We start from the raw sequence: 24,153 nt of genomic DNA, 5'->3' as shown, positions 1-24,153 counted from the left end.
ATTTATTACCAAAGCACTGACCTTCTCTGTATTAGCCCGCTAAAGAAATGCGTGAGGCTTTTGGCTTGAGGGTTATCCAGTGCAACCACTTTTGGTTTTAATAATTAAAATCATCAGCTGCCAAGTGAAAAAACTTACAATAATGAGCTCCCTAGTCCTGCCTCTTAGCTTAAACCTGATTGACTAGGCAATTAAATCCAGATCCACAGCTGAGAACACGTTTTGGGGAAGGTGAGTTAATGCAGCGTAAGGCTGGATTAGCACCTCTTTTCATAATGGAGAATTCTGAGCTGGCATCAGTGGCCTGGCTGCAGGCATGCTGTGGGAAAATTAATCAGTATTCCAAGTGTTCAGTGGGGGTGGGATCATGGCCACGGAAGCTGTGGTTAAAGTTTGTCCTGTTACTCTTTTAGGAGTCGTGTATACTAGAGTGATTTTTAGTGTGCTCTTTATTTGAAAGGGTGAGATGGGGTCTTATTAAATAGAGAATCTTTGTTTCTACAGGTCTTCAGCAGTGAGCCCTGTAATGAGAGTACATAAGCCTAACAACCATTTATCCTTGATCTTCACATCCAGCATTGTCCCACATGTACATAATACCAACTGAAGGCACTGTTTGTTTTTTCCACAGACTGTGCAGTAGAGCATCATACTCATTTATTTAGCATCATAAAATAATTTAGGTTGAAAAGACCTTTAAGGTCATTGACTCCAACCATTAACCTAGCACTGCCAAGTCCACCACTAAACCATGTCCCTAAGTGCCACATCTACACATCTTTTAAATACCTCCAGGGTGGTGACTCAACCACCTCTCTGGGCAGCCTGTTCCAATGCTCAACAACCCTTTCAGTGAAGAAATTTTTCCTAATACCCAATGGAAACCTCCCCTAGTGCAACTTGAGGCCATTTCCTCTTCTCCTACAGCTTGTTGCTTGGGAGACCAACACCCACATCACTACAACCTCCTTTCAGGTAGTTGCAGAGAGCAATAAGGTCTCCCCCTTTCTCCAGAATAAACCATCCCAGTTCCCTCAGCCGCTCCTCATAGGACTTGTTCTCTAGACGCTTCACCAGCTTCGTTGCTCTTCTTTGGACGTGCTACAGCACCTCAGTGTCTTTCTCATAGTGAGGAGTCCAAAACTGAACACAGTATTCGAGGTGTGGCCTCACCAGTGCTGAGTACAGGGGGATGGTCATTTCTCTAGTGCTGCTGGCCACAATATTCTTGATACAAGCCAGGGTGCTATTTGAGTTGAGGTGCAGGGTTTTGAGGAGCCAGGCATCTTTTCAGTTTCCAGTTGTCAGAAAGTTGGCTTTGCTTTCAAATACTTTTTCATTAAGTAATATTGTGAGTTTGTTTCTGAATGTAGGGTTGAAACAGGGAGAACAGTATTAAAAGCATGAAAATATGTGAAGAAATCATAAGAGGAGTTAGAAGCAGAGAATATATGGTAGGGATATTTATAACAGTAGCTCTGAATATGGAAGACCAGAAGTGGACATCACAAGAACCTGTTGTCAGTGGAGAGAATCAGGGGGAAAAGCAAAAATTGGAGAAGCAATACTTGCAGCACTTTCCTTCTGTCACTGAAAGCAGAAATTCCTTCAGACAGACGTCATGCATTCATCCCTTTTATTCTTTGGGTGGAAAGGGGGAGGCTGCAGATATGTAATCTTCAGTAATACTTGGATTGAAATGGAATCCAGAGCTTTAAAAGTTAAGGACTTAGTGTCGCTTAACTGGTTCATATTCAATTAAGAAAAATGCAATTAAATTTACTGGGCATTAGAAAGACATTCTCAAATATAGCCAAAAACTTCTAAAGGATTCTGCCACAGTTGTGGGGGATTTAGCTGTAAAATTATTTCCCATTTTTTAAGTAGTCAGTCTAGCCTTTGTTTTCAATTGACCTTTAAGCAGTTGTGCTTAAGGTGTAATCAAAAGTACTTACAGTTTTTGCAAGACCTTTGCTGTGTATCAGTGTGTATAATTGCACAATATGTTTTATTATTAGGCATAAAATTTGGAGTGAAGTTCTTTGACTAAGGTAATGACACTTCTTTCCCCATGATAGTATGGAAGAACAGCTTTACATCTGGCAGCAAACAATGGCATTCTTGATGTTGTCCGGTTCCTGTGTCTTACTGGTGCCAACGTAGAAGCTTTAACCTCAGTAAGTATTGAGAGATACTGTTATGCTTCTTGCTTCTTTTATGTAGGATGTAGGATTAATAGGAAATTAATTCATCTCTTGGGGTGGTGGAAGGAGAGGAAGGACAATGATCTAATATAATTACATTTTGAAATAAAAAAAAAAAAAAAGTCAGGCTGTTCTGTGTCCGCAGCTTGAAAAGCGCTCTCTATTGTCCACTTATTTCCATCTTACAACTGAATTTGAAACTGACTAAGGTACAGTACAGCTACCACTTTGCCTACACCAAAGAATTACTTGTTGCATTGTGTTTTCTGTAGGCACAGTGGGCCACAGAATTAAGGTATTAAGGTATACATCTTTTCACATCACGTACAGTTAGCGTACAAATGTATACATCTTAAATAATTTTCTTGCTTTCAGGGGATTAAAAAGTTTTATTTTCATGGTGGGAGATGCGTGGGTGCATGGATGAGTGAACTAGCATGCAACTATCCTTGTAAAACAAATAATCTCTGTCAGATCAGCCAGCACTGCTTCTAATTAGCACCACTGAAGTTATTTTTCATTCTCACTAAGGCAAGAAACATCCTCCTAGCTGACATATCCACAACAGGAATGAAGTGGCCTTCATCATGCACACCTCATGCACACATGATACATTATAGGCATCATACACACCGTTACCTGTGTTGAACAAACAAACCGTGTTTTATTTTCATATGCATTGGATCAGTTTACATTGCTGCTCATCGTAACCAGTGCGTTCTGCCCAGAAATAACTATTGTTCTGTATATTGAAATCATGTTGTGATTAGATTTCAGTTGAGTCCAGTTTTTTGAAAGTTCTCCTTACAAAGTATCCCTGAGACAGGTGAAATGGAGGCAGAAAGGAGAAAATTTCTGTTTCATTTGCTTTACCTATTTGGTAGAAAATACAAACGTTTTATGTTGTTTTCCTGTACATTTAGCACTGTGGGGCTTTCTTCCTCTAAGTGTGTATCTCATGGTAGGAAGAAGCCTTCAAAAAGCAGTCATTAAAACCAATGAACTTGGAATTGTGGCTTAAACAAGTTTAGCATCTAAAAATGACTTTTTGATAGTGCCTAGGTTGTTGGTTGCCATGACCCTTGTTAATCAATAATAATTAAATATGCATGCAGTGGACTTTGTGGTGTGTTTTACAGTTTTTCCTTTGTCACCTGTTTTTTGTCCCCTTTTTTTTTATGTCCCATTGTGTACCTATGTTTTCATTACTGCATACTGTAGAGATAAGATATAAGAAAAATGTTACAACTTCATTTATGTCATGATGGCTGTGTTGGTATAATTGCCTCTGTGGACCCTGTCCTTCCAAGGTAAAAGTACTTTTTATCTCCTTAGTTTAGATCAGTTTGAATGAGATAACAAAGTAAATCATGCTGATAATAAATCTGGCAGGAGAAGCAGAGTGAATATACATAACTCCTCATCATTCGCAGTGTTGTGGCAGAGAGAAGGGAAAAGAAGGAGAAGGAGGGAGGAAGCACATGTGGTGATTTTAATAGCACTTCAGTTTTGCATTAGTTTGCTAGGTGGATGTTCAACTGCTCTGAAAACTCTTATTAACAGCTCTTTCTGAGGCAGTGCAGTGGAATTAATTACCTTTTTCTTCTCTCAGAATGCCGTTTCTGAGGAGTTAACATTTTCAACACTGTTAAGTGACTGGGCTGCAGTATGATTTCTCTGCCTCCTCCCCAGGCTAAAATGCATTTTAGAACTAGTTTGATTTTGAATTTGATTGCATGAATGTTGTTAAGTGACCTTAGTGAACCGTATACAATAATTTCCAATGTTTGAATATGCCCCCAAAAATTCTATTGTGCTCACATGCTAGCTGGCACCATGTTCTTGGCTTCTCCTCAAAGAAGTTTCTAAAATAGTACCAAGTTTAAAATTGTCATATTTCTTAAAAACTTCGGATGATAATGATTGCAAATGGCCAGTTAAACTCAGGACCAGCTCTTGGCAGGCACAGCTGTCTGATTTGCAGCAAAGGAGCCAGTCAGCAATTACGATGAAATATTACCACCAGGTGTGAAATATGCTTGCATGGGTTCTGTAACCAGGCCCTTTTCAGATGCCAGCTTTGCTTGCACATTGCTGTTCCAGTGTATAGATCCCTGTACTTTTCAAGAAGACTTGAACAGGAAAACAACTTAGTGAAATCCATTTGCTATTTTGCTTGTGTATGTATGTTCTAATTATTGTTGTGCTCTACAGTTCATCCTGCAGTGGACATCCAGAGAAATAAACAGCCTCATCTTGTTCACAGTTTTGGACAAAAAAGGGAACTTTGTTCTTTTCATATATTTTTCATGGAAGTAAATGCTTTTTCCACCTGTTATCTCAATCAATAAATGGAGCCTAATTTTCAACAGATATGTGAACAGAACTTCTAGCACCTCTCAATGTAAACTTCTCAAAATTCAGTTTTTTGGGGTAAATTTGACCTCTAATTCTTTCTGCTGTACTTGGTGCTTGTTGCCAATGCTCTGGGGTATCCTTCATCTGCTCCATGGACCTTTCTGCCTGTAGTGTTCACTATATGGTCTAATGACCATGGATTTCAAAAATTATGCTTGTCAGGCTATGCCCTTACTAAGGCATTGCTCCGTAAGGGAAGGTGAGCTAGGAGCAAAGAGTAAACAACAAGGCAAGCAGGGGCAATGACCTCACCAACAAGAGCCCAGTCCCACAGTACGCAAGCAAGGCAAACAGAGCAGGTCCAGTGATCACACCCAGCTTCAGCCAAGAGTCTGTGTTGCTGGTCAAGTCTGTAACAATGACGCAGGTCTGAGGTTGAGTCAAGGTCAGGAACTGGGCTTGGTGATCATGGTCAGCCAAGGATCTAGTGATCGCCAGGCAAGTCCATAGGGAAGAGACAGGTTCAAGGTCAAACCTGGAAGTCAGGGGCTGGCTTAGTGAGGTACATGGCCACACACAGGCATACAGCTGTAATGTTGCTCAGGTGAGAACCAAAGGCAAAAGCCTTAGCCTAGGAGCAATGCCTGGGCAAAAGGTAGCACGAAAGCCTGTTGGAGCTTCTTTTCAGGTCTTCTTCCTTCATAGCAGTCTGAACCAAGATTAGGCAGCTGTATCAGACAGCTGGTCTTGAGTTCAGGAACCTGCTAGGAAGCGGAGAAGGAGGTCTGTGTCATGACAGTGCCATTCCACTGTTACAGGCGGTCTTGCTCTGTGCACACATCTGCTTAGACTTTTAGCAATTTGAACCTTTCCTGTTGCCATCTTTCCAGTTTTGGAGTAGTCATCTCCATGCCAGTATAACCGTGCTCACCAGTCAGGCTCTGACTAAGCCAGTGCCATCCATGCTCTTTGCCAAATAGCCACCAGATGGTTAATTCCTTTATGTTTGTGCCAAATAGCTGTGACTGAGCTAAACAAATGATGTATCAGAGTACAGCTGTTCCACAAAGCCAGGCTTGAAGCCAGAGCAAACCCCCATGGAGCAATGAATCAGACCAAGCCAGGGTGCCAAGCTACCCAAGCCATGCCAGGACAGTTGTGGCATATCCATTGAGAGGTGTGGGACTTGCTCAGGTTCAAAGGGACAGTACCCCTGCAGAGATCTATTGCTGCATATGGGCTTGGTGCTGGGGTTTGCCAGGCCATCTCCAACCTTATGTTGCAACAGGAACACACTGCGCTCTGGTATAGTGCGTGGTCAGGCTCTAGCAGTACTGCTTTGTACTTTAGAGGCAGGCCAAAGATTTCAGGATCCAGTTAAAATTCACACTTGGTTGGTGAAGACTGCATTCCGTTATCACAGATATTCTCAGGAAGGGGATCAAGGTTTCCCCTTTATTTGAAGGTTTAGGGTTCCCGTGGATGTGCCCAAGACTGGAAACTCAGGAAGCATTCGTACTGAAGCAGTTCTGATGCCCAGCCACTAGACTGCTCTTCCTCTCAGACAGCAGGCACTTGGGATTAACTGGGATAGGGAGGGGAGGGTCAGCACAGAGATTCTTTCCTTTTGGTGCATCTTCTCTAAGGAAAATTACTTTTAAAAAAATGCATTCAGGTATTTTTTTACAAAAGTTGCAATTACATCAACTAGGGACAGAATTTTAAAGGTAAGGTATTCGTTCAAATTTAGTCAGTTCACGCCATAAACTACAACTTTGGCTGTTTCTTGCTGATGTTTTTTTCCTGTTCTTTCTCAATTATCTGAAGTTCTGGAGTACCTAATAATTTTTGTGGAAACCTAAAAATGGCTTCTGTAGGTGGGCATTCAATTGTCAGAGATATTTATTTCATATGTAGGGATAATAATTATAGTAACCTCAGGAACTACTTAAGACAATGCAGGTTTCATATGAAAAACTAGTAAAATCAAAGATAGAAACCCCAGAAAGAGGTCTTTGTTTTCCAGTACTACTACTTAATAATCGAAAGCTCTTTTCTGAGAGAGTGAAAGAAGGAAAGTGCTCATAAATTAGTTACCTTTTACCAAAATTTAAAACAACACACTAGGATTAATGTAGTTGTAAGAGCAAAAGTAGTGAGCAATTTTTCTTTCAGCCTATTTAATATTAAACTGCTGACCTGTGAAACATGGGTTATTAAATGGCAAGACCAGAATGCTGAAGGCAGCTTTGTTTCTCCTTTTAAATTTGCTGATGCATTTTAAACCATGTCCCTTAAAATATTCTTGTTTTCTGGAAACCTCCAGTGACTGATGTGCCACAGTCATTCTTTATCCATTAGTAAACAAAATTCACCTGCTATTCATGTGAGTGAATATATTGATGTGTCCCCTCTTTATGAACTGTTTAAACTTTTAGGTCTTTCAATATGTAATATATAGAAATTGCAGTCATCCTCTAATTGGTGAGAAGAGGAATTCAGATGGGGAGTATTGGCATTGCTCTTGGACTGTGAATTCAAAGTACCTTGTTACAGTGGCATCCAGATGCCAATTTATAAAAGAAATGCCATTGTTGTGCCTTGTACTGTGGGGTTTTTTTAATTCTGTTGGGGGGTAATTGTTGCTGGTTTGTTTTGGTTTTCTTCTCCCTATTTCATTTGCATCTGACAGCAATTCTGTTACCGCCTTGGGCAGCTGAGCTATGCTGCACGTGATTTTTTTTATTGTGGGCAAAAGGAAGGAACTGCTGGTAATAATTTGTCTTTTAACAGGATGGGAAAACAGCAGAAGATCTCGCCAGAGCAGAGCAGCATGAACATGTAGCCAGTCTGCTTGCAAGACTTAAAAAGGTTGGGAATGCATTAATTTTAACTGAGGTTTTCATGTTTTCAAGATACCAGAAAAAGCTTGACCATGGGAAATCATATGATAAGGTGTTCATCAAAGCCATTCTAAAATGGTGTTGCAGAAAATCCGTACTGGAATGGTGCCTCTTTCCCTGTCCCCCCTCCCTGCTTCATTTTTAATTTGAAATTACGCCCTCAGTTAAAGCAGGTATGTCCATATTAAGAAAAATGGCTAAGCTAGTCTGCACCACTACATATTTTATCCTGTCTCTGACAATGCCTAGAAAATCATTTAAGATGTATAGAAGAAACTGGAAAATAAACTGAAGAATTAGCGCATCCCACAAGAGGACTTATTTCCCAACCATCATATGTGAGGGTTATGAAGTATGAGGGGTTTGTGCCCCTTTTGAAAACTCTTATACAATGTGGAATTGTTGCATAAGTTCTCAGTGTCTTTTTTTAGTTCTGCAATTTCAGTATCTCCAAACCCCCGGACAACTAGAATGCAAAGCTGATCTGGGCTTGTTGTAAGGCAGTAAGTCTGGCACATCTGGTACACATTCTGGATAGGCAGCATGACTCATGCTGTGAAGGTTCAAGGACCACTTGCCTGGAGGATCTAGGCAACAGCTAGGCCAATTAAAACAGTCCTGTTTTAATTATGCTGATAGGTCTTTGGAAGACTGAAATATATGATCATTTCAGAGTGGCGATAGAATATGGTGTGTACCAGGCATTGCCAAGGTGGAAGCAGAATCATATCCTTTAGTCCTGCCAGTAAATCTATGCTTGCTAGCATTGTAAAATAGATCAGCGAAGATGTGCCAAAGTTCAGCCTTTCTTTGCAATGGTAGCTTTTGTAAATCTTTGTTGTAACAGGATCCATTTTGCATAGTTGTATCCCCACACCAAACCCTTGCCTGTTTCTGCATGTAGGTGGATAAATTTCTGCTTTAATCATGATAAAAGTATGGAACTAATATGAGTTGACCTAGAACAAAAGGGAGATCAGATAAATCTCTTCTAAAAGAGATGTTAGTAGCTGTAACTCTCTTCTTGATAGCAGAGTACACTTAATTATTGAAGACCTGCCTGTACATGTGGGGAAAATGAATGATAATTATATACTTCACCACAGTATACTTTGCAACAGAGAATTTGATCAACAGAATTAATAAACTACATCAAGCCACTGGAAGTATTCTAGTACTCAAAATGGTCAACATCATCTAATAGAGAGCATACATGGCACTTGTTCTATTTTCAGTCCCTGTGGAGGGTTCTTTCCCTAACAGCACACACATGAAAACCTACTGTCGTAGTGGCTCTTGCAGAGGGTTCAGTATTAGCCATGAGAGGGTGCAGTATTTGCATTGTGACTAATTTATTTAATAAATGCCTATTAGTGAGTAAGGAACTAAATTATATGGACTACTATATCTGTCACATTCCTCATCTGAATTGCTGCGTGCTTATAATTTTGGGGGGGCTGTAGGTGCTCATTGATGACTCACCCTGCATGTTAAACTTAGTACAAATACAGAACAACAGAGCTGCTCTTTCAGCTCCAAATGGGAGAATGAAGGAAGGGCGGATGAAGCTGGCTTCTTTGTCCTTGCACCTTTCTGCCACCTGTTTCCTTAAAACAGGTCTTTCTGTGGCAAGAGACACTTGATAGTTTGCTAACCTGCACTGCATCCCCTTGTTAAGTTGATTTTTCAAGCTCAGTTTCTCTGAGAAATAGAGCATCCATGTCTGATTGCTTCATGCTGGGCAGAGAGAAAAGACAGTTTTGACTTGTTCATTCCTGGCTCTGCCTTTGGCAGGAACAGAAGGAGTATCCTTCAGATACTGCAAGACAAGACCCAGATGGGTGTTGGGAGAGCCTGTCATGGTTTAACCCCAGATAACGACTAAGCACCACACAACCCTCGCTCACTCCCCCACAGTGGGACTGGGGAGAGAATCAGAAGGGTAAAAGTGAGAAAACTTGTGGGTTGAGGTAAAGACAGTTTAATAGGTAAAGCAAAAGCCACACATGCAAGCAAAGTAAATCATGGAATTCATTCACTCCTTCCGATGGGCAGGCAGGTGTTCATCCATCTCCAGGAAAGCAGGGCTCCATCACATGTAACTGTTACTTGGGAAGACAAATGCCGTCACACCAAACATTTTCTTCTTCTTTCTTCTTTGCTCAGCTCTATAAGCTGGGCATGACGTCATATGGTATGGGATATCCCTGGTGTCACTTGGGGTCAGCTGTCCCGGCTGTGTCCCCTCCCAGCTTCTTGTACACATGGGAAGCTGAAAAGTCTAGGGTTGTCAATGCTTAGCAACAACTAAAACATCAGTGTGTCATCAACATTATTCTCATACTAAATTGAAAATACGGTACTATACCTGCTACTAAGAAGAAAATTAACTCTATCCCAGCTGAAACCAGGACAGAGCTCAAAGTGGAAAGCTCTTCTGTAGGAGATGTGATTGGGTTTGAGGAAGGCCTGTGTAGGAGGGCGAGACTGCAGCTGTGGAAGAGACAGTGAATGCACACACAAGCAAACTGTGAGAGAATTAAGTAGGGAGGCAGATCTGTTGAGGCCTGGGAGGAAAGAAACTAGTCTGGAGAATGTACCTTGCAGTAGAGGGGTAGAAAAATGAAAGGTGAATAGTATGCGGGAGGTCTTTTAAGGTAAAGAAGAATAAGTGTGTGGGGAAAGGAGAGATAAGAGTAGTCTGGGAAGCAAGTTACCTTGCAGGGAACTGAAGTGGAAATAGAGAACTGGGCGGGGAGGGATGGAGTGGGAAGAGGACAATTCTCCCAAACATGAGAAATACAGAAAAAGTTGATGTAAAGAAGAGGGGAAATGCACACTGAGTTTTCAAATTGGTCATGTGGTAGCTGTCACTGCAAAATTCTTCAATGCTGCATGTATATTATATAAGATTATGGATATTGGTTATGCTACCAAGACTGACAGGTAAGCAGAATGGGTAGTGGGAGAGGCTAGTTTTTCCTCCTCTGCCCTTTCCATCAGAGGTCAAAATTATCCCATTCACTGATGTTGAGCCTGAAGTCATGTGATTTTCATGAAGACTCAAGGTGGCTGTTGAGAGCAGACAGCTGCGCCTTGCCTGCCTGTCCCTGCCCTTCTGCCAGAAACTGATCAATCGCATAGTAAAGCAGATGGAGGAACTGATCCAGAAGAACACCAACCTGGCAAGAAAGCATTATCTAAACCCTGTGTTTTGAGTTCACTGGGAGGCAGAAGTTCCCTGCCACACCTTCTAATTTCTTCTGTTCCATTTTAGGATACACACCGGGGGCTTTTTATCCAGCAGCTGCGGCACACACAGAATCCGCAGCCCCGGATAAAACTGAAGCTGTTTGGACACTCTGGCGCTGGGAAAACAACCCTCGTGGAGTCTCTCAAGTGTGGCCTGATAAGAAGCTTTTTCCGAAGACGTAGGCCTAGGCTCTCCTCCACGAACTCTACCAGATTCCCCCCATCTCCTTTGTCTTCCAAACCTTCAGGTATGGCTTTGAAGATGTAACATTTGAATGAGCAACCATTTTCCTCTTGGTCTGTGTAGCTCCTAAGGAAGAACTTTTGGCTGCACTGCAAAAGACAGGACAGGCTAAGCATGGAAGAAACCAAAGCAAAGCAGAGAGGGTATTGACTCCTCTGTGCACAGGCTTGTACCTAAATTAAGAATGAAGAGGACCACCGGGTGTGGAGGGTGTAGGAGTAGGTAAGGTTTTGTTTACTCGCATGCTGCATAAGTGAACTTGGAGAGTGGAGGACGAGACTTGCGAACACATGCATTTATTTTTCACAAAAAGTCCTGGGCTATGAATGCCAGTGTCATGACCGTATTCCACCATTGTGGTTTTGGGGATTATGTTTTGTCAGCCTTTTTGTTTGAGTAGTTTCAATAAACTCTGTGCAAAATTGAAACAGTTGCTGCATCTTTATGTGATTTTTAAGTAATAATAGAGGTCTTAGAACTGCCTCTGATGCTTTTGCATAAGGTACAGGAGTGAATTAGCCCAGTTAGAGGTGTCTGAAATTGTCTCCAAACAAGGTGAAAATGGAGGTTTTCTAAACTGAAGTAAATATGTGCAAATAATAGGGAAACTTTGCCCGCGTAGCACCAGCTGGCCTGTGTGGAGTGGGAAGAGTTGCAGGATGTGGAGGAGCTAGCTAGGTTTACGCTTCAGCATGTACCTGGCTTCGGTAGAATCCACAGTTGTGGCAGAAGTAAAGAGTAGACAACTATTTGTCCAGGTCTGTGTTCTAACACTGAGAGGCTGCGCAATGTATGCAGGCTAAGCAGGCACTTTGGGAGCTCAAGTTTAAATTGCTGTTTAGAAGAATTCTTACTATAAGTTTTAGATTAAGTCAGGGTTGCCTTCTTCTGTTAAAACCTTTGGATAATATTTTCAGGTTTAGGTTTCATTCATCGTTTTTAATGTTAGAACAGGGCTAGTAGTAGATTTCATCTCTACTTTCTAGTCACCTGAGGAAGCTGTAAGGTACTCACAGAGTGGCTTTAACAAGATAAGATACCTGGCACAGAGATTGTTATTGCATTTGCTATTTACTTAACACCAGGGTCTCAGATCTGTGACAACAGAATAAAGAAACTGATTAAATGAATCAGTCAGAGGTTCTTGATTAATTTATCTTAATTTACTGTTTCATATGAAGAGAGATAAGTCACTCAAGAAATATCAGTTCCTGGAGGCAGTGCAAGAAGGTTTTGACTGAAGACAGGTTTTTTATGTTGGTTGGTACCAGAACAAGAGTCTAGGCATTATGTGCTCACACCATCATAAAATCAGACAAGACTGCCAGTCACATTGGCAAACCATTATAGAAATAATGGTGAATGTGAAGCATGCATTTGAAATAGTTTACCTAAATACAAAGCCAGAAAGTTGTGTGGTGCTATGCACACTTGAAACTTGTGTAGTAGTCCTGTGCAAACAAAGCTATTAAGGTGTTGTTTTAATGTTTGGATTTTTTTTTTAAATTGTTTCAGTATCTGTTCTTTTTGGATGAAAATAATTATATAACACATAAACAGTGTTATGGGTTGACTGACATAACCAAGATAAACATTTAAACCAGCAGAGTTTGGTCTATACTTGATCATGTGCTTACATTTGTTTGAATTCTGTAAAAATAAGTGTGTGAATTCACCATGTATTTATTTACGAGAGCCTAAAGATTTAAATATTAGCCCAGAAGATCAAACATGAAAGTGTAGTTTTACAGCTTACAGATACCTTCTTTCTATATTAAAACCCAACTTTTAGAATTCAGCATCTAGTGGAAGAAATAAATATTTACTTTCTCCACTAGATGGTGCAAGTCAATTAAAAAGCCCTTTCATTTCTCTTTACTCTTCAAGAATCTGAATTAAGCATGAACTAAACAAATCGCTTATTAGTAAAATAATTTTGGTTAAGGGCCTGCTTTCCTCCCCCACCTCCCCAGAAACAGTTGTTACACAGTGATATTTTTATCCTACTTACAGCAATCAAGTATATGAATATGTAGCATTTCCATGCCAATAGAAATAGACCAGCTATGAAATTGCAGCCTTTAGCTAAAAAAGCAGTATATCTTTGCAACATAGAAGAACTTTAACTATTGAAACCTTTCATTCTCAAATAATTCAGGTTTTTTTTGTTTCACACCCAGTGGTATATCTGCTAAAGGTTAATAAGTGCTATATGGGATCACTCTAATATTTTCCTTTTCATCATTCAGAATAAGGTTGTAATTGTGTGTGCTCACAGCTTGGTAGTCATCTCCTTTTTTTGAAGAGCAGTTTGGTTTTTTTAATAAGCTTTTATGCCTTGCATACTTATTTTGAGGTGATCTGGTTGTGACTTGCACATGGTTTATAATCTCATTTTCCTTCCCTGGCCCAGTTTCAGTAAGCATTACGAATCTTTATCCTGGTTGTGAGAATGTCAGCGTGAGAAGCCGTAGTATGATGTTTGAGCCGGGCCTGACCAAAGGAGTATTAGAAGCTTTTGTTTCACCTGCTCACCACTCTCACTTCTCTGCTGATGACCAGTCCACCAAGGCCATTGACATTCAGAATGCCTGCTTGCATGGTAAGCAGAGCCCTGGGCTGGCGTGCCTTAATGCTGCGGGATGGTTAATGCGTGTTGGTTGTCTTTGAAAATAAAAAGGAAAAAAAATCTGACTTAGTATGGTAGTGACTGTGGTTGAGAATCCAGCACTGGTGGGGTTTGGTTTGTTTAAGCAGAAAGTAAATCTGCATTAAGTTCTCTACCTGTAATACACTTAGTAATCACATGTCTCAGACCCTTGGAGTGTCACACAGAAATGTTCTTGAGATTATTAAGTGGGGGCAGGAGGAAGGAGGGATTTGGTATAATAGGAGTGGATTGGCAGGCTGGCTACTAGAATGAAGGCTCCTTCACCTATACTGTATGTTATTTGGGGATTTTGTCAGATTTAATCTGGTCCCATAGACCCAAGCGTACTCACTGTTTAAGAGGTTCCCAGCTGTTTGAAGGACCTACCATTCTCGCCCCATGACAGGACTGGAGCATGTTTGGTGAGTCCTGGGGCTCACCAAACACGGTGAGTGGAGCTTCTGATTTCATATTTTTTGAAAGGAAGCTAATTGCTCTGCAGTTGAAACCAGTTAGCAGTAACAGGTGTCAGTCGGAGGAGTTGTCATAAGTACATATATGGCCTTTGACTGCGAAGACAATCCAAATGGTGCATATACACGACCAGCATACTAATCGTTACATAGGTTGTAAGATCTCTCTCAGTAGGATCTCTTCTTAATAACAAAAATGTTTTGTATGCCTTAGAAGCTGCGATTTTGAGGCTAAATTAGAATTAATCAAGATTTTCTTTTGGAGAGAGAAACCTATTTGTAAACGCAGTATATGCACACTGACACAGGCAGTGACAAAATATTTGTCCTAGATACTGAAGTTTGGCATGTAGCTAAAGCTTGTTTTTTGTCCAGGCTGATTTCCTCTTCTGGTGTAATTTGAAACCAAGTCACATTCTCCAGTGAAAGAGAGTTCTGCAACAGACTGTCAGAAGGGGTTTCCTTTCTTTCTCTGTTCTTTCTTGATGTAGAAGGAAAGCACGCACACGGGTGAACTCTGAATAGCTGTACTCATAACAGCAGGTTTGAGGTTTCTGGCTTCTAGAAGTTTGAGGTGCATCTTAATCAGTATTTCTTTAAATAGAAGTAGTACAAGTATGGCAGACTTCACCCTAATCAGATGGTGGGTCTGGGAAGTGCTATACAGTGCAACACACTAATACTTTTCTCACCTAAAGCCAAAGGAGATGGCAAAAAAAAAAAAAAAAAAGCATGGTGCTGTTGCGATCCTTAACATGGTGATTCTTCAGTCCTGACTTAACAACGTGATGTGAATAATACAATTCTATGAAGCCAAGTGGCTTTTTTGAGAATGTACTTCAGCTGTTTTTAATACCAGCAGTGGCATGTTAAGAAGAAAATTTAATAAAAATGTTGAGCTTTTTGGGGTGAGCAGGAAAAGAATGGGAGCTGTTATTCTTGTTTTTCAAGGGAATTACTGTTTTGCAAGGCAAAGGCCAATTTAAGTGGAAAGCTGCATGCATTTAACACACAGGTGCTTTCATGTGGCATCCAGCTGAATATCCTAGAGAAGTGAATGTGAGAGAGGAACAGATTGTGAGGACCCAACTTCTCAGCCTCTGAGACTGACTGAAACCCATTGCCTTTGTTCATGATAGCATTTGCAGTTATCCTTTCTCACACGTGTATGGTTTCTCTTTGTGAAAGTTAAAATAAGATTAACTCTTTAGTTTGTCTTTCCATGGATGAAAGATGCTTTGTGGTTACTGACGAAGTGTGATCTCTTCATCTGTTTGTCTGTTTTTCAGGAGTTGGTGATTTCAGCATCTGGGAATTCTCTGGGAATCCTGTCTATTTCTGCTGTTACGATTTTTTTGCTGCAAATGATCCCACTGCAATTCACGTAGTGCTTTTTAGTCTCGAGGAGCCTTATGAAATACAGCTAAACCAAGTGACCTTTTGGCTCAGCTTCCTGAAATCGCTAGTCCCAGTTGAGGAGCCAATAGGTATGCTCTTCTGCCTGTTAATGAAATATTAGGGGACTATAAGATACAGCTTCTTGCTTTTCTCTGCAACTTTGTACATCCCTTTTGTTGGGTCCAGTTATCTGTCTTCACCCCCATGTATTCAAACAAACTTTACACAAGGTTTCTTAAAGAAAGGGAATTTTATCTGGAGAACAAATGTGAAGTCTGCACCACTTAGTCCAACTAAAATGGGTTATGAGGTACAGTTCACTGTCTTGTGGCACTGGGATTTATATTCTGTAAATGGCAGATGAAGTTTTATTTCAGATAAGCTGCATGGAAAAGTGTTTCAGAGGGTTGGAACCATTTAAAACCAGTTTCAGGTGGTTTGCTTAAATCCTACTTGAATCTAACCCCAATTGACAGTGTTTCCAGCATAAACTGGTCTTGTCAGCAAGAACAGGACAGAACAACATTGTGGAGAGGCATTACCTCTCAGCATGTGTCACTTTAACATGCTTAACTAGAGCTGTACTTGGACTTCAAGTATGTTAACCTTTGGTGCATCAGGGTGTACAGAACTGAGTATTTCTAGTAAACTTCACATATTCTCAGACTGCACAGGTTTTAAGTAAGTATACTTGTTTTATATTCAAGCTTTCTAACAAACTGAAAGTTATTTACTAGGCAAACAAAGTAACTTAAATAACGTTTTGGGTTTTTTAAAAGGTCTGTAGGTCTAGGTATGTGTACACCATATAACTTGTTTATGCTTGTACCTGAGCATTGGTCTGCAGACCATGACAGTTTTATGGATGAGCCAAGCTCTGATACATGTCTTGGTTCTATGAACCAAAATGTTATTCCAGTCCGTGGGTCTAACTCAGCGCTCACGGACATTTATAACGCTGCTAGGGACTCAACAGACAAGCATATCAAATACTTACATAGTGCAAAGAGCGTTTCCCTTCTCTTTGTTTTCTGCTCGATTCTATATGCATTATCTCAGCCAGATACTGATAATGATGAGCAAAGGCAGACCTTCTTTGACTTTCTGAAGGCAGAAAGCTTTTCATGGCTCCTCAGTCTAGCGAGGAAACTCAGTTCTTGGTTTGAACAAGTTAGAATTTGAGTTAATCATTTCTTCTTGCTGATCTAATTATCACCATTATTTAGATACTTTGCTTAAATCAGTGTTTATACTGGTCAGCTCAATTTGGGTACCCATGCGTTTTTGTACTATTACAACTCTCTCCAGTAATATGTAGTAACTGATGTTAGCAAAAACCTTAAACTTTTGGAATTACTTCCCAGTTATTTTGTCTAAGTCCTTCAGCTTCTGAAAAAAAAAAAATACAATTACAAAATACTGACCTTGAAGTGCTGCGCAGAGGTTTGGGGAAATGTGGCTTTTTATGAATGAATCAAGATTCTGTAGCTCCTAGTTGATGAAAACCAAGCAGTGACATAAGCATATTTCTCCCATGTGAAGTTTTGTCAGACTAAAACAGAAGGATTGGGTACTATCTTTTTAAAAAGAAGTAGTGTAATGATGTCTCCTCTTTTCTGTAAGATCAGTTTGAGAAAAGATTGAAAACTGTGTGTTCCATACTGTCACCTCATTCATGCCATTTGTATCTTTCTTTCTTCCTTTCTTTCTTTCTCATTCTTTTTCATGGTTTCTGCCAGGCTTTCGTACTTAGCTCTCACCTGAGTGAGAGGTCATTGTTTGTGTAAGTACTGCAAAATAGCATTCATACCAACGTATGAATGTTGTAGACATTTTGTGTTCCACTTACAATCCTCTGCTTTGCACCTGTAGTATTAAGGACCATCCAAAGATTATGAGAAATCCTTTCAAGAAGATGTTATTTTTAATTATTTTTCCTCACTCTAATATAGTTTGTAGTTAATAGATATATCATTAGTGTTATTGATTAATGGTTTTGCTAAAACAATAAAGCTATGCAATATCAAAGTATCTGATGTTATTCAAAGAATCTAGCTATTCAAATTGGACATTAAATGGATAATCCTATAGGCAGATAACAGCCAAAGCACCAGTGGTGTATGGCAGAGTTGGTAAATCTACTGCAAAAGCGATTGGTATGAAGAGTGTAACATGTATTGCTACTTTCTCAGCTCAGTAGGACAGCCATCCCCGCAGGCATGTCTCATAGTGAGGGAGTGCCCTTGTTTCTCTTCTAGCATTTGGTGGAAAGCTGAAAAGTCCCCTGTGTGTTGTTTTGGTCGCCACACATGCTGACATAGTGAATCTTCCTCGGCCTGTTGGGGGAGAGTTCTGGTATGACAAAGACATATCTTTGTTGAAAGAAATCAGGAACAGGTAAGTGGAGGGTGTATTCATATATAGTGTTTAAACATGTCAATTGCAAAGAAAAAATACTAAAATGCATAGGAATATGTAAAACGTTTTTGTGTGGCTTAAGCTTTACAATATTTTGAGTATGTTCAGGAAGCTTATATTGTGCAAAAAGTTGAAATATTTACCAATACAACAGTGAATGTGCTGCCTTAAATGAGCTAAAATGAGTCAAGTGGTGCAAAGATGAGTTGAGGCTCAGGAAATCTCACCCTGTAGATGCTGCGATACATCCAAAGCCCTGTATCAGCCATCTACCTAACATCTTGCTGCTCAGGTTTTGCACCAGTCTCAGAAAAGTGGGCAGTTCTCAGCTAGAAATTCTGGGTGCAAAAGAGGAATCTTTACAGGAGAACCGCCCTTTGCTCTGAATTGATTTGGGATCGATAGGAAAAAAACACTTAAACCAGGTCTGGAGGTACTCCATACAGTTTGTGAGGAGCTGGACATTGTGGAGTCACACAGGTGACAAGGTCATCCAAGAGGTACCTAGAAGTTAGGGAGACTTCTAGCCTTCTTCATAAAATTTGGAAAGCAGGTTAATTGTAGATGGAAACAGGGAATTTTTCACAAACCTGCTGTTGTATAAAGCAACAATAATTTATGCTCACTGTGAGCACGTTAAGTGGGTAACGTGCGGTACAAGGAACCATCCATACCTGTAAGCATTGACATTTGTCTGGACTGTACAAGAAACAGATGTAGGAATTCCAGAACAATAGTGGCATGGCAATATCTTAATTAATTGAAATTAATCAACATAAAATACCAGTGTGTAACCTTTTATGTTGGAATCCTTTTAAATGCAAATCCACCCAGAGCTAGGAAAACAAGTGTGTGCGGTTGAAAAGTCAAAAGGAAGTGAGAAAGAGAGCTGGTGTCAATAGCAATGACAACTGAACTATTTAAAGTGAGAAGAAGAAGGAAAAAAAACAACAACAACAAATATGAAGACCTTAAAACCTTAAAAAGAATTAATTCCTGCTATTCCTTCTCTAGTAAAACATTCGGGTTTGTAATTACAAGTCCTGTGATGCAGTTGTAATTTTCTTGCACATCTTCAGCCTTCTTCCTTAGGAAGGACAACAGTTTTCTCTCAACATCTCTATCTTCAAGAAAATTAGAGAGCAGCTATACTGTCTGTGCTTATAAAATATCTTAGCATAATCAGTATTTAAACTTTTTCATCATTCCTTGAAGAAAAATAACTCTTGTGTAATCCAAGACTGAAGTATAACTGGATTAAGAATTAAAACTGGATTTGGGACTGCATGCTTTTTCTCTTTTAGATTTGGAAATGATCTGAAAATTTCAGACAAGTTATTTGTCTTGGATGCTGGAGCGTCTGGGTCTAAAGATATGAAGCTCCTCCGAAATCATTTGCAAGAAATAAGAAGCCAGATAATTTCTGTAAGTAAAGTCAAATGGTCTGTGTTGGGCCAGCCAAAATGTGAAAATCTTGTGCAATAATTTACTGTAAATTTAGTACTTATATTAAGAAACTTAAATAATTGTGTGCTCTTTCAGTTTTTTTAGCAGTATGTATAACAGACCTGGTGATAAACAAACTCCTGACATCAAAGATTCAGTCAGCATTTTCAAAATTGTAGCTGTTCTGTACAGGTCACTGAATTGATCTCTCTTGAAATTATGTGAGATTTTCACTTCAAAGTTACAGTTTTATATTTTGAATTGACAGTGATTGGATTCCAGCATTGACCCTTTTTTCTGTTTGTTTTGGTTTTAATCCTTTTTTTTATCAACGTGTTATTACAGAGAAGCAGAATATATTTCAGGCAAATAAGTATTTAATTAAAAAAACTCACCAGAGTAGAACAGTTTCCTCAACTGTTAGAAAGATAATTCCCAATATCAATGTGTGAACTGAATATGCGTTAACTTTCTACTGCATTTTTTACTGAAAAATAGGTGATTGGAGTTGTATATGTGTAGGTATATGTATATGAGACTAAAGGTAAAATAGCCATGGTTTGATGTCATCACCACAAATCCACAGACTTCCATACTGAGGGTGACCAAGTGAGGTTGTGATGTAGCCTATGCTAAATGGATGTAAATTTCTTCATACAAAAGGCCCTCTTATTTGTGTGACACACCAACAAGACTTCCTGTAGCTACTTCTGATAGGTAGTTTTTAAAAAACTAATTAAAAAGTGAATGTATTACTGAGTTCATTCAGTAGGTCAAGGAAAATGTTTGGGTTTATGCAAAATTCAGCCTATTGTACATTCCCAATGGTCTCTTGATTTAATAGGCTTTTCTTCTCTGATAAAGTTTTATCGTAGCTGTGGTCAGTACTTTGAAATCTGGAGGGCTTTGCTGCTAAAGAAGTGCATGCTGTGGCTTGAGACCGTAGGATGAAGGCATCAGTGATGTCCAAGACAATCAATAAATAAAAGTACCATCTGTACTTCTTACCTGGTACTCTGCTGTCTCACCTGTTGAAGTAAATTGGTCCTGTACAGATTATTAATGAGTACATATTTTAATTAAATGTTGACAATTTCTGAAATAAAGATTAACTTCTAGGTGCATGAAGGCAATTGATACATTCTGAAGTCACTGGTTCAGGTGGTCAACACATTTGACAAGGCTGGACTATATAAGCCAAACTTTGTTCCATGTGCCAGGATTCCTTTTGTAATCGTGGTCATGTGTGGAAAGTTTTTTTATTTCAGTGAAAAGTTGTTTCTGGAATGCACTTCATTAAGAAAAGTTAGATCTTACAGCAAGTGAATGCTAGATGGAAGAGTAAGGGTCCTTCACAAAGGGAACTCTTTAGACATGAATATACATCAGGAATGCATTAGACCTTGTAAATACCATTTTAAAAAAAAAACAAAAACAAAAACAAAACAATAGTACTGTTATCCTCAGCAGAGTGAAATTACAAATGGATGTTTTCTGTGCTTTTGTAAGACTTGCCCACCTATGACTCATCTGTGTGAAAAAATAATCTCCACACTGCCTCCATGGAGAAAAATGAATGGACCCAACCAGCTGATGTCCTTGCAGCAGTTCATATACGATGTACAGGAACAGCTCAATCCCCTAGCAAGTGAAGAGGACCTACGGCATATTGCACAGCAGTTGCATAGCATAGGAGAAGTAAGTGTTTTTATCTAAACTGCATATTTTTTTAGCAAGGTACTGCTCTGGTGGAATATTGCTTAATGGGATTTAAGCAAATTTCTAGGTTTTTTTTTTCTCCTCCCTCTGAAGACATCATAAGAAGTACAGACTAGTTAAAAATGCTTTTTGTGATTGTTATTGTCTTGTGACTCCTACTTCATTTAACTTTATTTCTTAGAGACAGGAAGAATTACCATTTATTGCTATAGTTGTGAGAATATTATTTTATGTTCTTACAACTTATCCCAGAAAGGATAAGTATGCTATCACCTTAAATAAGGAGGTGCATGAAGTGTTCACTGCAAATGAGAAATTTATGTGTGTCCATTAGAAACTGAATTGCAGGATAACACCTTTGTGTAAGTAGCTTGCAGAGCACGGCTAGGCTTTACTGCTGTTGGGCTCTAATGGATTTGTTAGCAGTGGAAATCAAGAACAAATCGGCTTTTTGTTCTGAATACTTGCAAGAAATTAAAATGCATTGGTTGTCTTTATCCGGTCAGCAGTTTTAATTAAATGATTGAGTCAGTAGGTTAGGGACGAGAGAACGTGGGGTATCATCTTATACTTCACAAGATGTAAATAGTAACTTTCATATTTACAAACAGATTAACATTATGCAGAGTGAAACTGTCCAAGATGTTGTGCTTCTGGATCCTCGCTGGCTCTGTTCAAATGTCCTCGGAAAAATCCTGTCAGTGGAGAACCCAAAAGCTCTCCATCACTATAGAGGTCGGTACACTGTAGAGGACATCCAGCGTCTGGTGACAGATAGTGATGTGGAAGAGCTGATCCAGATTTTGGATGCCATGGATATTTGTGCAAGGGACCTTAGCAGTGGAACAATGGTGGATATTCCTGCTCTGATAAAGACTGACAATCTCCACAGGTCTTGGACAGATGAGGAGGATGAGGTGCTGATTTATGGTGGTGTTAGAATCGTTCCTGTGGAACATCTTACCCCATTTCCTTGTGGAATTTTTCATAAAGTTCAGGTGAATCTCTGCAGGTGGATTCATCAGCAAAGCACAGAGGGAGATGCTGATATACGTCTGTGGGTAAATGGATCAAAGATTGTGAATCGTGGAGCTGAGCTTTTAGTGCTGCTGGTCAACCATGGTCAGGGTATAGAGGTTCAAGTTAGAGGACTGGAAACAGAGAAGATCAAGTGCTGTTTACTCCTGGATTCTGTATGCAGCACCATTGATAACTTAATGGCCACAACCTTACCAGGCCTTCTGACAGGGAAATACTACCTTAGTCCTCAGCAGCTGAGGGAACGTCATGAACCAGTAATGGTCTACCAGCCTAGAGACTTTTTCCGTGCACAGAGTCAAAAGGAGACCTCACTAACTAACACTATGGGGGGATATAAAGAGAGCTTTAGCAGTATACTATGTTTCGGGTGTCTTGATGTCTACTCCCAGGGAAGCCTAGGAATGGATATTCATGTTTCCGACCTGAATCTACTTACTAGGAGAAAACTAAGTCGACTTTTGGATCCACCTGATCCTATGGGCAAAGATTGGTGCCTTCTGGCCATGAACCTGGGCCTCCCTGATCTTGTTGCAAAGTACAATACAAATAATGGAACACAAGATGACTTTCCCTCAAGCCCGGTCCATGCCCTTCTGCAGGAGTGGAGTAATGCTCCTGAGAGCACTGTAGGTATCCTGATGTCTAAGCTGAGGGAATTAGGTCGCAGAGATGCAGCAGACTTCTTACTGAAGGCATCTTCTGTGTTCAAAATAAATTTAGATGCTAATGGTCAAGAGGCTTATGCTTCCAGTTGCAACAGTGGCACATCTTATAACTCGATCAGCTCTGTAGTGTCACGGTAAGAGCAGGTGTTTTGCATGGACATCTTTTCAAACTGCAGAAATTATAAAAGATACCGTACAAGAGTTTCTGTGCATTTTTCATTTATGAGGTTTTACATCAAAGGATCTTTATCCTTCTCCAGCACCACCACCTTTTTGTGCGTAAACTTTCTACTTCTAACTATGAATTGTTGCTCTCTATCTATAAAAAAGGCTGGTGTACTTCTGGTGTTTTAAAATTATTCCTGATACATAATGTGCTGCTTAATACTGCCATTTTAACTGGAAAGTCTTAACTTTTGGATTACATACTGCAACTGTTTTATAAAATATTTCTATTCTCCCCATAAAAGGTAATGGGAGAGGAATAGCACATATTACCTGAAATGTGTATTTCTTAAGCCTATTTTTTTTCTTTTCATCATGTCCTCTGCTTAGCATTTTTTTATATTTGTAAGGAGAGAAATCCACAATTTGTGGTTAATCTGACTGAATTTAAAACCACATTGTTTATAGCTGAAAAAGCGAGTGCCTTTTGCAGAAGGGAGGGTGCAGTTGATTTGAATGACCCTGCTGGAGTTACAAGAACATGCTACCTCTGTTCCACTTAAATTGTCTGCATGCTTATCATTGCAAGTGGTGCTTGCCTTTTAATTTTTCCTGCACTTCTAAGACATTGGTGATGACTCACACAGAGCATTCTTATGCCAGTACTATGGGTATAGATATGTGATACCTAATCAACCCCAATTACCATCAAATCATAATGTGAAAATCTCTTAAACTTGCCAATTACCATGCTTCATTATTTCCATGCACCTCAGGTAAGAGTTCATATCATTACAGAGTTCAAAATACAGAAGTGTTGGATACTGCAGAATAATATTGTATAGCTGTCAGTTGTAATTTGCGTATAACAAAGGTTTTCTACTATTAGATCCTGCATTACTTACTTCCTGTACTTGAAAACTTTGATGGGGATAAAAACAAAAAGGAAGCAAGGTTTCTTGCAGTGATAACTTTAAAATTAACATGAGGGAATATGACCCATTCTCTGTTTTAAAAAGCATGTAATTTCAATGGTGCGATGTGTGTTTGTTTATATATATTGTATGTATATACATTAATACTATTTTTTCTTTAATCTTACAATGTAGTAAAATTTTAAAGGATTTTTCTACAAATAAACTGTTGCTTGTTGCATCCTTGTTGTTCATATTCTGTAGCTGAAAGGGACCGAAACTTCTCTTTTCCTCACAGTCACA

At 39.6% G+C, this 24,153-nt stretch overlaps 1 protein-coding gene across 3 annotated transcripts in view; it reads left to right on the top strand.

Moving 5' to 3' along the window:
• Window positions 1-24,091, top strand: part of DAPK1 (death associated protein kinase 1) — a 94,216-nt gene extending 70,125 nt beyond the window's left edge. For all 3 annotated transcript variants that reach the window (XM_075079995.1, XM_075079996.1, XM_075079997.1), the window contains 9 exons: window positions 2,079-2,177; window positions 7,356-7,433; window positions 10,743-10,965; window positions 13,375-13,563; window positions 15,374-15,571; window positions 17,741-17,879; window positions 19,205-19,325; window positions 20,856-21,044; window positions 21,677-24,091. In XM_075079995.1, coding sequence (XP_074936096.1) covers window positions 2,079-2,177; window positions 7,356-7,433; window positions 10,743-10,965; window positions 13,375-13,563; window positions 15,374-15,571; window positions 17,741-17,879; window positions 19,205-19,325; window positions 20,856-21,044; window positions 21,677-22,909 — 2,469 coding nt within the window. In that variant the 3' untranslated portion in view covers window positions 22,910-24,091. The remainder of the gene's footprint in view (window positions 1-2,078; window positions 2,178-7,355; window positions 7,434-10,742; window positions 10,966-13,374; window positions 13,564-15,373; window positions 15,572-17,740; window positions 17,880-19,204; window positions 19,326-20,855; window positions 21,045-21,676) is intronic.
• The last annotated feature ends 62 nt before the right edge of the window (window positions 24,092-24,153 follow it).

Source organism: Phalacrocorax aristotelis, chromosome Z (assembly GCF_949628215.1).
Source record: "Phalacrocorax aristotelis chromosome Z, bGulAri2.1, whole genome shotgun sequence".
NCBI lineage: Eukaryota > Metazoa > Chordata > Aves > Suliformes > Phalacrocoracidae > Phalacrocorax > Phalacrocorax aristotelis.
This window is presented reverse-complemented; position numbering and strand designations above follow the sequence as displayed.